Source organism: Garra rufa, chromosome 19 (assembly GCF_049309525.1).
Source record: "Garra rufa chromosome 19, GarRuf1.0, whole genome shotgun sequence".
NCBI lineage: Eukaryota > Metazoa > Chordata > Actinopteri > Cypriniformes > Cyprinidae > Garra > Garra rufa.
In genome coordinates, this window is record NC_133379.1 from 15,413,454 (window position 1) to 15,429,843 (window position 16,390).

General features: G+C 30.2%; 1 protein-coding gene across 1 annotated transcript in view; it reads right to left on the reverse strand.

Moving 5' to 3' along the window:
• The window catches only part of LOC141292250 (phospholipid-transporting ATPase ABCA3-like), an 87,486-nt gene that overhangs the window by 36,646 nt on the left and 34,450 nt on the right, over positions 1-16,390 (reverse strand). Inside the window, exons 8-10 of the mRNA XM_073824251.1 lie at positions 15,398-15,518; positions 5,232-5,405; positions 4,967-5,148 (exon numbers count right to left, since the gene is read on the reverse strand). Of these exons, the coding sequence (XP_073680352.1) occupies positions 4,967-5,148; positions 5,232-5,405; positions 15,398-15,518 (477 nt within the window). The remainder of the gene's footprint in view (positions 1-4,966; positions 5,149-5,231; positions 5,406-15,397; positions 15,519-16,390) is intronic.

A 16,390-nucleotide genomic window follows, 5' to 3' on the forward strand; every position in this document is an offset into this window, starting at 1 on the left:
AACTGGATTTTGCCAGTGAAAATTCGCTCAGCAATGCTAAATGTAGGCGCAGTTTTAGCATTTGAAGTCTGTCAGGATTCGCATAGAAATGTCTGGATTTCATAGAAATTTGTTAAAAAACAGTATTTTTTTTCACTAGTTTTACTGAAAACTGCAAATCTGCATTGCTGAAAAACATACTTAAACTTAAGCTGGTTTAAGATGTTCATTTCAGCATGTTGATCAAAATAAAATAACATCTCTTCAACAAGCTGCAAGATCTGATGTAACATTCATAATAAACTGTCAGTTAAAGTTAAACTGTAAACAACAGCAATAGTGATGCTTGCCTAATAAAGCCACTAAAAACATACTAAGTTACTAATTAACTGTAAGAAACTCCTTTAAACCCATAAATCAGTGAAAACATTTACAGATAAGCTCAAAAACCAGGTCATTCATTATGTTACACTATATGTATGAGAGCATTTGTGTATTAAGTCAAAGGTGTGACTGAGAGGACCATTGTTTCTTATCACTTTCACTCTGAAGGGGTCTTTATTGCCGCCCCGTTGATAAGCCTGTTTGCAAACACAAGCACTGACGCAGCGGGTGTCCTCATATACAGTCGTGGCCAAAAGTTGAGAATGACACAAATATTAGTTTTCACAAAGTTTGCTGCTAAACTGCTTTTAGATCTTTGTTTCAGTCGTTTCTGTGATGTACTGAAATATAATTACAAGCACTTCATACGTTTCAAAGGCTTTTGTCGACAATTACATGACATTTATGAAAAGAGTCAGTATTTGCAGTGTTGGCCCTTCTTTTTCAGGACCTCTGCAATTCAACTGGGCATGCTCTCAATCAACTTCTGGGCCAAATCCTGACTGATAGCAACCCATTCTTTCAGAATCACTTCTTGGAGTTTGTCAGAATTAGTGGGTTTTTGTTTGTCCACCCGCCTCTTGAGGATTGACCACAAGTTTTAAGATCTGGGGAGTTTCCAGGCCATGGACCCAAAATTTCTACGTTTTGGTCCCCGAGCCACTTAGTTATCACTTTTGCCTTATGGCACGGTGCTCCATCGTGCTGGAAAATGCATTGTTCTTCACCAAACTGTTGTTGGATTGTTGGAAGAAGTTGCTGTTGGAGGGTGTTTCGGTACCATTCTTTATTCATGGCTGTGTTTTTGGGCAAAATTGTGAGTGAGCCCACTCCCTTGGATGAGAAGCAACCCCACACATGAATGGTCTCAGGATGCTTTACTGTTGGCATGACACAGGACTGATTGGTAACGCTCACCTTTTCTTCTCCGGACAAGCCTTTTTCTAGATGCCCCAAACAATCGGAAAGAGGCTTCATCGGAGAATATGACTTTGCCCCAGTCCTCAGCAGTCCATTCGCCATACTTTTTGCAGAAGATCAATCTGTCCCTGATGTTTTTTTTGGAGAGAAGTGGCTTCTTTGCTGTCCTTCTTGACACCAGGCCATCTTCCAAAAGTCTTGGCCTCACTGTGCGTGCAGATGCGCTCACACCTGCCTGCTGCCATTCCTGAGCAAGCTCTGCACTGGTGGCACTCCGATCCCGCAGCTGAATCCTCTTTAGGAGACCATCCTGGCGCTTGCTGGACTTTCTTGGATGCCCTGAAGCCTTCTTAACAATGCAGTGGAAAGTTGTTTTTTTTTCGGGATTAAGTTAATTTTCATGGCAAAGAAGGACTATGCAATTCATCTGATCACTCTTCATAACATTCTAGAGTATATGCAAATTGCTATTATAAAAACTTAAGCAGCAACTTTTCCCATTTCCAATATTTATGTAATTCTCAACTTTTGGCCACGACTGTACAATAGCTCTGTGTAAATCACGCCACTGTTCTTCGTTCCTTCCCTTCCTTCTTCACGCCCTACAGAAAATCCTGTATGTCGGAAGATAAGGCTGCGTATGCACTTCCTGGCCGTCTTGATGACATAAGCATGGTTTTCCTGCTGAGACCAAATGCTTCCCGTCTTTAAGGAGGCTGTCGGTCTAGAAAAGACACTCAAGTTCTCACTCTCTTGCACTTGGGTAAACCTACTTTGACCAGTTTCGCAAGAACACATGTGATGCGCACGAGGAAGTTTTAGGATTGAGGAAACAATTGCTCAAAATAAACACTGTCATGGTCAAAAACATTGAGGAGAGCCATACTTTTAAAGGCTTGATTCACAAAACATTGTGTTATTTCCTAAGAATAAAGCTAAGAATATTTTGCACTGCAAAAAACTTTAAAGCAAAACTCATAAAAACAATGTTCTTAAAAATCACCGTAATTAACTTTTAAAGTCGGAATAACCTTCAAATTCTCTTAAAGTCTCAAAAGGAAGATGTTTAACAAACGTGTTGGGTTGTTTCAAATATTTAGCATTAAAACAATGTTAGTGACATACATTATGATTACTAGCCATGTGCATGAGTTGAAAGTGGTTATATAAACAATGATCAGATTTACATTTAAAAAAAATTATTGCATGCTATTTTTGTCTTTATAAATCCTGATTTTCTGACACAGAAAATCGTTTATCTGGTCGTTTATTTGAAACCTATATATTGTCAATTAAATTACTTATATAATTAAATTAATTCATTTTGTGTCTTTGTTGTTTGTTTAAAGGCTGAAAATATTTTTTTTAATATTTCATTAATAGTTAATTAAATTATTTTAATAGTTTATTCAATTGTTTATATAATGAATATTGTAATAAAAATTCAATAAAAGAAAACATTAATTAACGTATACATTGTCATTATTTTATTATTTAAATAATAATTCATTAAATTAATGAATTACATTATTCATTCATTCATTTTGTGCCTTTGTTGTTTGTTTAAAGGCTGAAAACATGCATATTTTATCTGGTTGTTTGTTTGAAAATAAAAGAAAATATTCACACAAGTATATATTGTCATTTGTTATATTTAACTACAAATTTACATAATTATATAATTAATTAAATTAATATGCTAAAAATATGTAAATTTTATCTGGTTGTTTGTTTGAAATAAAAAGAAAATATAAACAAAAGTATATATTCTCTTTATGATAATATTTCATTAATAATTAAATAGATTAATTATATAAATAATTTAATTCATTTTGTGTCTTTGTTGTTCGTTTAAAGGCTGAAAATACAGACATTTTATCTGGTTGTTTGTTTGAAAATAAAAGAAAATATTCACAAATGCATATATTGTCATTATTTTAATATTTAACTAATAATTAATTATATAATTAATTACATAAATTCATTTTGTTTCTTTGTCATATATTTAAAGGCTGAAAATATGTAGTTTTACTTGATTGTTTATTTGAAAATAAAAGAAAACATTTATGAACGTACACAGTGTCATTATTTTAATACTTAATTAATAACTAATTAAATTAATTACATAATTAAATAAATGTATTAATTTTGTGCATGAAGTCTGAAACCATGTATGTTTTTATCTGGTTGCTTGTTTGAAAATGAAAGAAAATTTGCAAAGTATATAATGTCATAATTTTAATATTTAATTAATAATATTTTAATTAATTTATTTTATGTCTTTGTTCACAAACATATATTGTTGTTATTTTAATATCTAATTATTAATTAAATTATTATAGAATTAATTTTATTAATTCATTCTGTGTCTTTGTTGTTGGTTTAAAGGCTGAAAATGTACATTTTATCTGGTTGTTTGCTTGAAAATAAAAAAATTATTCATATATACTGTCAATGTTTTAATATTTAATTAACAATTTAATTATTCATGTTTTCTCATTATAATAACGAGAATTTGGAGAGAAATATATTAAAGTCTAAATTTTGCTTCAGGTAAAAGAGGCAACAAATACTACAATTCTATAATAATTTCATATTCAAGTAGTATTTATTTTTTAAATTTATGTTATTTTTAAAGAATTAAAATAATTTAATTATTCATTTTTTCTCATTATAATAATGAGAATTTGGAGAGAAATATATTAAAGTCTAAATTTTGTTTCAGGTACAAGAGGCAACAAATACTACAATTATATACAAATAATTTCATATTCAAGTAGTATTTATTTTTAAAATTTATGTTATTTTTAAAGAATTAAAATAATTTAATTATTCATGTTTTCTCATTATATTAATGAGAATTTGGAGAGAAATAAATTAAAGTCTAAATTTTGCTTCAGGTACAAGAGGCAACAAATACTACAATTATTAGCTTAATAAATAATTTAATATTTAAGTAGTATTTATTTTAAAGATTCATTTCATTTTTTTAACATTTAAAACAACATTTAGTTATGCATTTTTCTCATTATACTAATGATAAATAATGAAGAAATATATTAAAGACTCAAATTTGAAAAAATAAATAAATAAATACTACAATTATTTATAAATAAGTAGTATTTATTTTTAAGATTTACTTTATTTTTGTAAAGAATTAAAGAATTAAAATAATTTAATAATTTATGTTTTCTCATTATATTAATGAGAATTTGGGGAGAAATATATTTCAGTCTAAATTTTGCTTCAGGTAAAGGGGCAACAAATACAAATAAAACCAAATAAATGTAAAAATAAATTAAAATAATACAATTCTAATGTCATTTGTTTAAAGATTGAAATTAATAAGAAAATATTCACAAACGTATACACTGTCATTATTTTAACATTTAATTAATAATTAATTAAATAATTAATTTAATTCATTAATTTCTGTCTGTCGTTTGTTTAAAGTTTCGATAACCAAATTTTTCGTCCATACAATGGAAGTCAATGGAAACCGAAACTTTTGAGTTACAAACATTCTTCAAAATATCTGCATTTGTTTTCAGCAGAGGAAATAAGATTTCCACAAAAGACCGAATTTTTCTTTTCGGATGGACTATCCCTTTAAGAAACAGCCTAACTTCTTCAAGAATTCGAACCCATCTTATAGTGGCCAAAAATATGGCTAGAGACGTACCAGGACGAAGAAGTACCACGGACGAGGCACTCCATATTCTCCCGGAAACACAGCCTCCACGTACCAGGCCACCAGACCGTACAGCAGAGAGTCCAGCAGCAACAAACCCAGCACTTGAGCCAGAGAGAAGTCATCGTCCACCGTCACCGGATCGAACATGTTATGCCACTGGATGCCCGTCCCTGAGGACGACACAGGACATGAGCGTCAGTTTTAGTTGTGAGAACAGAACAACAGCAGTGTCTGCTTCAGTCGGACCCCTCACCTTTGCCCTCAAACATGCCGATCAGCTGGGCTCCCATAGCCATGGCCACGTTGGAGATGAGACAGGCGGACACTTTCTGTGCGTGTGACAGCAGGTCATAGCGAGGCCACAGGAAGATGTACGGCAGGTAGCTCAGGAAGTAGATGAAGCCGCCCGCTGCTGCCGCCACGTTCGCTACGGGAGAGAAAGACATTGAATTCTTTCATTTGCTCTTTTTCATCAAGTCATTTTGCACTGCAAAATCAAAATAGAAAAAATTTAAAAATATATAGATATTTTAGATGTTTTGCATCATGTTATTGGTTTTATAAAAATTAAAGTCACTTCTAAAGGATATGAACATGTGTTTTTAAATAATGTTCAGCTATTCCCAATGGTGATTCTCTAAGTAAAATTGTAAACAATATAAATAATATTATTTATAAATACTTTAATATTTATTTTTATGTTGTATTTTACTTTTTAACATTATATTAATGACAATTTGTTAATGATAATTTGAGATTGTGCCTCTGGAAAAACAGTACTTGTACAAATTAAAAGAATAAAATAAGAAATAAACACTGAGATGTATACATGCTTTTGCATTTTCCATAACTTACTATGGTTATTTTCTAATTAATAATTGTAATAATTTATCATTTATCATCATTTATATGATTTATTAATTTATTTAAATGAAGGCAACAAATATTTGAAATAATATTTAATAAAAAAAATCATAATAAAATTGGTAATGGTATAAGTTATATAAAATACACAGTGAAAAAAATTCTTTATATTGATTCTCTAAATAAACATATTGTTATATAATAATTTATGCTGATTTAAATAAAAAAGCAACAATAAATACAACCTTAATTTAAAAATATTTTAATATGTAAATAATATTTATTTATTAATTTATTTTAGGTGAAGGCAACAAAAAATACTATCATTATTTTAGGACACTTTAATATTGAAATAATATTTATATTCATGTTCTGTTTTTATATATAAAAATAAAATAACATTTCATTATTTTGTAATATTATTTTCATATAGAATTCTAATAAAATAAGTAAGAAATGACAAATTATTCTCTATCATGATTCTCTAAATAAAAATCCTGATATGTAATAATTTACGATAATTTAAATACATGTTTCTTAATTATTTTATTTCTTTATTTGTAAAGGCAACAAAACCAGTACTACCGTTATTTAAGGATATTTTAATATTGAAATTATATTGAAGCATATATAACATCTAATTTTTATGTTTCGTGTTTTGTATATAAAAATAAAATAACATTTCATTATTTTATCATATTTTATTTTAAAAAAGTCTAATGAAATAGGTTTTCAGGTTTTCATTTTCAGCACTTGGCTAAATGCTAACAGCTATAAATACACAACAGAACGCTTATCCCGATGGGGTGTTTATAGTGGCTGGTGATTTTAATCATGATAACTTGGAAGACTGTGCTTCCAAGGGGGGAACATTCCTAAAGCTTTTAGAGCATTGCCCCTCCCTCAGGACCTGGATGAATATACAGTCGTGGCCAAAAGTTTGGAGAATGACATAAATATTGGAAATTGGAAAAGTTGCTGCTTAAGTTTTTATAATAGCAATTTGCATATACTCCAGAATGTTACGAAGAGTGATCAGATGAATTGCATAGTCCTTATTTGCCATGAAAATGAAATTAATCCCCAAAAAAACTTTCCTCTGCATTGTTAAGAAGGCTTCAGGACATCCAAGAAAGTCCAGCAAGCGCCAGAATCGTCTCCTAAAGAGGATTCAGCTGCGGGATCGGAGTGCCACCAGTGCAGAGCTTGCTCAGGAATGGCAGCAGGCAGGTGTGAGCGCATCTGCACGCACAGTGAGGCCAAGACTTTTGGAAGATGGCCTGGTGTCAAGAAGGGCAACAAAGAAGCCACTTCTCTCCAAAAAAACATCAGGGACAGATTGATCTTCTGCAAAAAGTATGGTGAATGGACTGCTGAGGACTGGGGCAAAGTCATATTCTCCAATGAAGCCTCTTTCCGATTGTTTGGGGCATCTGGAAAAAGGCTTGTCCGGAGAAGAAAAGGTGAGCACTACCATCAGTCCTGTGTCATGCCAACAGTACAGCATCCTGAGACCATTCATGTGTGGGGTTGCTTCTCATCCAAGGGAGTGGGCTCACTCACAATTTTGCCCAAAAGCACAGCCATGAATAAAGAATGGTACCAAAACACCCTCCAACAGCAACTTCTTCCAACAATCCAACAACAGTTTGGTGAAGAACAATGCATTTTCCAGCACGATGGAGCACCGTGCCATAAGGCAAAAGTGATAACTAAGTGGCTCGGGGACCAAAACGTTGACATTTTGGGTCCATGGCCTGGAAACTCCCCAGATCTTAATCCCATTGAGAACTTGTGGTCAATCCTCAAGAGGCGGGTGGACAAACAAAAACCCACTAATTCTGACAAACTCCAAGAAGTGATTATGAAAGAATGGGTTGCTATCAGTCAGGATTTGGCCCAGAAGTTGATTGAGAGCATGCCCAGTCGAATTGCAGAGGTCCTGAAAAAGAAGGGCCAACACTGCAAATACTGACTCTTTGCATAAATGTCATGTAATTGTCGACAAAAGCCTTTGAAACGTATGAAGTGCTTGTAATTATATTTCAGTACATCACAGAAACAACTGAAACAAAGACCTAAAAGCAGTTTAGCAGCAAACTTTGTGAAAACTAATATTTGTGTCATTCTCAAAACTTTTGGCCACGACTGTACATCTACTGTGCTCTTCTATATCAGATGCTGTGTGGAAGTTGTAACTACTGGTAAACGCATCCGTGTCTACCCAAACAGGAAGCCATGGATGACAAAGGAGGTTCAACTTCTTTTGAAAGATCGTAATGTGGCATTCAAGTCTGGTAACAAAGAACTGTACAGTGCTTCTAGATGTAACCTCAAGAAAGGGAAAAAAAAATAGCCAGAGCTGCCTATAAACAGAAGATAGAGGATCACTTTGACGCAAAGAACTCATCACGCATGTGGCAGGGTCTGCATCATATAACAAACTGCGGGGGAAGTAGAGAACATATGACAGCGAGTAGTCTCACACTGACTGAGGAACTGAACTGTTTTTTTGCCCAATTTGAGAGGAAATCAGACAACGCAGTTTCACTACAGCTGGAGCCTGTTGACCACTGCTCATCTTCCAGACTCATCAGGTTAGGCAGGTTTTGAAAACAACAAATGCAAGAAAGGCGGCTGGACCGGATGAAATCACAGGTAGGTCCTCCGGGTCCTCCGGGACTGTGCACATCAGCTTGAAGATGTTTTTACAGACATTTTTAATCTTTCACTGGCACATACTGTTGTTCCAACCTGCCTCAAAACGGCCACTATTATTCCAATACCTAAGCAGTCCAGTATCACTTCTCTAAATGATTACAGGCCAATAGCACTAACTCCGATTATATCTAAATGCTTTGAAAGACTCATCCTGGGATATATTAAATCTGTCCTCCCCCCTACATTTGACCCACATCAATATGCATACAGGCAAAATAGATCCACAGAGAATGCCGTTAATACAGCACTTCATATTGCATTGGAACATCTGGAACAGAAGGATGCTCTTTGTGGACTATAGTTCTGCCTTTAATACTATCATCCCTAGCAGGTTAGTCATAAAGATGCGGGATGTGGGTCTCAGCAACCAAATACTGTATGTTGGTGGACCAGGAACCGGTCACAGAATGTGAGATTAATTTCGCATACCTCCACAAGTCTGACTCTTAGTACTGGAGCACCGCAGGGATGTGTGTTGAGCCCTTTGTTATACTCTCTCTATACACACGATTGTACAGCAGCACACCCCACGAATGCAATTATTAAGTTTGCAGATGACACAACACTTGTGGGGCTCATCTCACAGGGCAATGAAGCTGCCTATAGAGATGATGTGTTCAGGCTGGTTGAGTGGTGCTCTGACAACAGTTTGTCTCTTAACATCAAGAAGACAAAGGAGTTGGTTATAGACTTCAGGCGACATCAAGAAGAACTCCAGGCCTTGGTAATAAAGGGAGAGGAGGTGGAAAGAGTTTCTGGGCATCCATGTCAGCGAGGACCTTAAGTGGACAGTCAACACTAATGCTCTGGTCAAAAAGGCCCAACAGAGACTTTACTTTCTATGAACTCTGAGGAAGGCCCATCTCTCTGCCAGACTGTTGAAATCATTCTACCACTCTACAGTACAAAGTATATTAACATACTGTATTACAGCATGGTATGGGAATTGTTCTGTGACCGATAGAGCTGCACTTCAAAGGGTTATTAAAATCCCCCAAAAGATTATTGGACTTCCACCGCCTCACCTTAAGGACATATAGAGGCTTCGCTGTCATTGCAGAGCCTGTACCATCATCAAGGACAATACCCATCCTTTTCAAAACCTCTTTGCACTGCTCCGATCTGGGAGACGTTATAGGGTTTTAAAAACTCGCACCTCCAGATATAGGAACAGTTTTTTTTCCAACAGTAATACGTGAACTGAATTCCTATCTTTAGGGTTGCCTTCTACAGATTCTTATCATTTTGAAAGGATGGACTGAGCACATTAATGAAATGCACAAGTCACTTTAATATTGGTGTTTTTGAATGTATGTGAATATAGTTACCTTCTTATGAGTGAGATGCAATTTCGTTGTATGTTAACATGCAATGTCAATAAAGGGATATTGATTGATTGATTGATTGATAACATTTAAATATTTATTTTTCTCATTATATTAATGAGAATTTGTGAAGAAATATATTAAAGTAAAAAAAAATAAAAAAAAAAAAAAAGTACAATTATATTGTTATTTATTTATACCATACTGGAATAAAACAATAAAGACGCTTCTCTGGAAGCCAGTTATAAAATAATAAATCATTTTTGGGACACTGTGACCTGGACACTTTTGTCGCATTCAGCCTCTCCAGCATAAGATTCAGTGTGAGATTAAAGACGGATGTGTGAAATGAATCCATGAGTCCATTATGAGGCTCCAGAATCAAACCCCTACTCTCACTCACTCACGGCCTTGAGCTACACTCCCCACGACCCTCAAAAAGACACAAAAGAGCGGATGAGAGAGAGGCGATATGAGAAAAGAGCAGTGGAAAGAGTGGCAGCACCGCTCAACAAATGGAAGGAAATGACACACAGGGCTATTTTTTGTATTTACATCTCAAAAGGACGCAGAGATGCGGAGAACCTCTTCACACTCTACAATATGTCATTTGGGCTTTAAATGGGCCGGACCGAGAGAGCAGGACGTGTTGATTAAAGTCCATTTTCAGCCTTTCTAAACCTGAGAGGACAAGTCTCTATGGGCTTTTGAATAAAGGAGGTCACTGAACCGCACTGACTCCATTTCAGACCTTAAGAAAAACAGCCGATCCTGTTCTGAATCACATATATCAACAAGAAATTGTAAATGGTATAATGAATGAAATTAATAAAATGTACAGGTCATACTTCACACCTTTAAAACAAAACCAAACATTGTATATTGCTTAAAGAAATGCAAAAATTAGTTTTTGCATAGTTTTGCACCTGTAATGCAAAAAAAGAGATGAAATCGTAATGAAATTGTTGATATTTTGTATACATTATGATAGTATTTGTCATACTGGTTTTACTTAAAAATAAAAAGAAGTACTTATAAATAAATAAAATGAAAATAAAGAATAAAACATTATGGTAGTATTCGTCATACTGGTTTTACTTTAAGATAAAATAAATAAAAAAAATACTTATAAATAAATAAAATGAAAATAAAGATTAAATACATTGATTTATTTAATCAACAAAAAAATGATTATTAAAAACAAACAAACAAAAAATCTAATATAATAAATGAATTTTCAAGAATATTAATAATATGATAGTATTTGTTGTACTGGATTCAATTTAAAATAAAATAAATAAAAATACTTATATAAATAAAATGAAAAAAGATTAAAATTCATTTATTTATTTAAAAAAATAAAAATACATTATTAAAAATAAATGAACAAAAATCTAATCTAATAAATTAATTATAAAGACTAAAATTTACAAATTTACAAAATTTACATTTACATTCAAATTTACATTCTACAAAGGAAAGGAAAGGAAAGGAAAGGAAAGGAAAGGAAAGGAAAGGAAAGGAAAGGAAAGGAAAGGAAAGGAAAATTGTGCATCTGTAATGCAAAAAAGTTAATTGTTGATTTTTTTATACATTATGGTAGTATTTGTTGTACTGTTTTTAATTTAAAATAAAATAAATAAAATAATAAATACTTATGAATAAATTAAATAAAAATAAAGAATAAAACACATTTATAAAAAAAAATAAACAAAAACACATTTTTTAAAAATCTAACATAATAAATCAATTATAAAGACTATAATCTACACTGAACTGGTTCTATCAGCATTAACATTGGCCTTGACAAAACAAGCTAACATTTCTCTTTAAAGCAGAGAGTTTTTGCTTAGTTTTGCATCTGTAAATGCAAAAAAATGTTAATTGTTGATTTTTTAATGAATTATGGTAGTATTTGGTTTTAATTTAAAATAAAAGAAATTTAAAATGAAATACTTATAGATAAATAAAATGAAAATAAAGAATAAAATACATTTATTTATGCATAATTATTATAATAGATTTTTGTTTTGCATCTATAATGCAAAAAAAAGTGAATTGTTGATTTTTATTTACATTATGGTAGTGTTTGTTGTACTGGTTATAAAATAAAATAAATACTCATAAATAAATAAGATGAAAATAAATAATAAAATACATTTATTTAAAAAAAAAAAATCTAAGATATTAAATGAATTTAAAAAAATATATTTTAAACTGAACAGGTACATTTACCATTAACAATTGCCTTTAAAGCAAATTTCTCTTTAAAGCAGAGAGTCAGCTCATTTTTTTTTTTTTATTACACTGGACAACATATAATATTATATTTTCTGCTCGAGGCAGCAATACAGACATGCAGTGCCTCATTTCCACCTACACATAATGCTATGTGTCACAATTTAATGCCAGAGCGGCTGGAAATGTTTTCAAAACTGCCCTTTAAAAGGATTCTCGCTCATGTTTTTTTATTAATGCATCAGCATGTTTGGGCCTTTTTAATGCTATTTACTTAACAAATCCTCTAATGCAAAATAGAAAACATTAAACGTGTCGTGCCAGGTTTGAAAATGCAAAAATGCGAACTAGACTGGACAGAGCATGGACCATTCTGGCTTTTAGAAAGCTAACATGGCACAAAAATACCTAAATAAATAAATCAATTCAATCATTTTCTCACTCAGTATTTTTGTCTTGTTTTCCAGTTCAAATATTGACACTTTTTTTTTGTTGAAAAAAGCTATCAACAAATAAAATAAAAAAAATTATATTTTTTTACTCAGTATTTTTTTAATATTTAAATAATTTTCTTAAGATTCTAAGACTAATTTTCTAAAAGAAAATCAATAAATAAAATAAAATAAAAAAAATAATTGTATTACTTGCCATTTTTTTTATTTTCTACAAATATCTACACATAAAATAAAATAGCATAATTTTCTTCAGATTTTCTTCTAATTTTCTGAAAAAAGTATCAATAAATAAAAGAAAATAAATTGTTTAGTATTTTTGTCTTGTTTTCCACTACAAATATCTACACATAAAATAAAATAGTTTCTTACTTAATATTTTTGTCTTGTTTTCCAGGTACAAATATAAACATATTAAATAATAAAATAAATTAAAAATAAAACAATTTTCTTTAGATACTTTTTCGGGGAAAAAAGTATCAATAAATAAAATAATAAAATAAAATAATTTTCTTACTTAGCATTTTTGTTTTGTTTTTCAGTACAAATGTCTACAAATAAATAAATAAATAAATAAACAAACTAAATAAAATAATTTTCTTACTTGGTATTTTTGTCTTGTTTTAATGAAATGAAATGAAATTTAAAATAAAATAATTTTCGTCAGATACTAAGTCTAATTTTCTGAAAAAAGTATTCATAAAATAAAATAAAGAATCAGTAATACTCAGTATTTCTGTCTTGTTTGCTAGTACAAATATCTACACATTCATAAATCAAGATTAATTTATTAATTTAAGATGCAAAATAACGTCAAATACTAAGTCTAATTTTCTGACAAATATTTGTCCTTAGTTTAAGCATTTTTTTTTTCCAGAAAACTTGCTTCTCAAGTAAACTGTTAGATATTTGCATTGGAAAACTAAAAAATATTAAATAAAAAATGATTTTTGCATATTTTTTGCAACATGTGGTTGAGTAAATAATGACTGGGTTACAGCTTTAACTCAAAATCAAATCAGTGCATTTTCCAGAATCAGTCATTTATGAACACAATACTGAAATGAAACACCATTGCTCATTTGATTTCCTATTCTTTGTCCCATCAAGATGAAGAGTACAAGCGTGATGAATCCGCTCCTAAAGCAGGTATGAACATCAACACATCTTATTATTAGCTCACCTGAGGGCCAATCAAACCCAGACACGACTTCTGCCATCACTCGCTAAAAGCATTTCTAGCATCAAAAAGGGTCAATAACTGCAACCTGAACATTTTCCACAGCTGGTTACCAGCTTTAACACACAGTTTGCGGTAATTGGAGGTTTTTGTTTGGCAGAGAAAAGAAAAAAAAGTGCAGGTTATGGACAAAGGAGCACTGATTTCTGAGTTTAAACGCAGCTCATTTGCCAAAAATACAGCAGGTATCTCCGGTTTTGTACCTTTGTTTCTTTTGTCACCTCTGCTTTCTGTCCATTTATCTTGTATTATCTCCATTCTTTTATTGTGAGGCTTTGTTTCTTACTAAAATAAAGCTGCTTGATTGAAGCGCTATGTACAGTTTATACAGTATACATCCTATAAATGCACACTATCAGAATTTTCGAAAAAAAAAAAAAAAAAGTATAAAATAATTCTCTTACTAGTACAAATATTGACACATTTTTCAATTTTAAATTCTGAAAAAAAAAACCTATCAATAAATATATTAAAATAATAAATTTGTATTCCAATACAAATATCTATACATTGTTTTGTTTTTTTAATTCTGAAATAAAATAATTTTCTACACATAAAAAATAAATAAATAAAAATAAAATAAATGATAAATAATTGACTTAGTATTTTCTTTTGTTTTCCAGTACAAATATCTATACACAAATAAAATGTAATGTATACATTTTTATTTTAAATAAAATTAGACTTAGTTTCTGAGGAAAATATTTAATTTAATTTATTACAAAATAAAATTAAATAAATAAATAATAATAAAAAAAAATCTGTAAAAACAGTATCAATAAATAAAATAATTTTCTTTCTTAGTATTTTTGTCTAGTTTTCCAGTACAAATATATACACATAATAAAATAACATAATAAAAAAACTATAAAATCAATTAAAATAATTTTCTTATTTAGTGTTTTGTCTTGTTTTCCAGTACAAATATCTACACATAAATAAAATTTAATTTTATTAATTTTTAATTTAAATTAGACTTAGTATCTGAAGAAAAATATTTTAATTTCAATATTCTTATTTTAATATTTAATTTCATGTATTTAAATTTATTTAATTAAAAAAAGAAAAGAAAATAATTTTCTTACTTAGTATTTTTGTCTAGTTTTTCCGGTACAAATATCTACACATAAAATAACGAAATAAAGTAAAATAAAATATTTTTCTTACTTAGTATTTTTGTCTTGTTTTCTAGTACAAATATATACACAAAATAAAATAAAATGAAATAATTTTCTGAAAAAAGTATCAATAAATAACAAAATAAAATGTATAAAAAGTAGTGCAGGTTATGGACAAAGGAGCACTGATTTCTGAGTTTAAACGCAGCTCATTTGCCAAAATACAGCAGGTATGTCTGGTTTTGTGCCTTTGTTTCTTTTGTCACCTCTGCTTTCTGTCCATTTATCTTGTATTATCTGCATTCTTTTATTATAAGACTTTGTTTCTGAAATAAAGCCGCTTGAATGAAGCGCTATGTACAGTATATACAGTAAACATGCTATAAATGACAATACAGTGTAATGACTATTACGTTCTGGGATGAAAAGATAAATTGACAGATTAGAGATGAAGAGGTCACCTCTGGAGAAGAAGGCGCTGATCATGAAGCTGAAGCTGATGGTGGAGATGGCAAACGCCAGCAGGAAAAAAAACACCAGCGTGGGGTCGCTGTGGGTCAACACCGCTCCGTTAGGACTCACCTGACACAGAAACAACACAAACGTTAACTAATACGTTTCAAATTCTGTATTTCATGATACTGATTTCTGAGAGAATCTATTCATAGTTTATTGCACATTTATTTATTTATGTGAAAACATTTACCTTTTGGCTTCAGAGAATTGTGATACTACTACTACTACTGCTTTCATGATTAATGTTATTAATGATCATTTATTATGTATGAATTAAATAATCCATTATATAACTTAATATTAATTATTTTTACTTTCACTTATTATTATTATTATTATTATTACTATTATGATTATTGTTCACTATAAGTTATTCACTAATTATTTAATTCAGTATAGATTAACTAATATGCCTAATTATTAATTATTACTTTCACTTATTACTGTTATTATTATTATTATTTGTTATTAATAAATTATTATTTAATTATTATGTATTAATTAACTAATTATATAACTTATTTATTATTATTACTTTTACTTATTATTATTAAAATTATTGTTCATTATTTGTTATGAATTGATTATTATTTATGTATTAATTATATGTATTAACTTATCATTAATTTCTATTAACTTCACTTATTATGAGTATTAGTATTATTACTACTACTTCTACTTTTATAATTAATGTTCATTATTTGTTATTCATTATTATGTAAGAATTAATTATTATATAACTTATTAGTAATTATAATTACTTATTATTATTATTATTATTATTTGTTATTAATAACATATTATGTAATTAAGTATTAATTAACTAATTATATAACTTATTATCATTTCCTCCTACTTATTATTTTTTATTATTAAGATTGTTCATTATTTGTTATTAATTAATTATTCTTTAATTATTATGTATTAACTAATATACC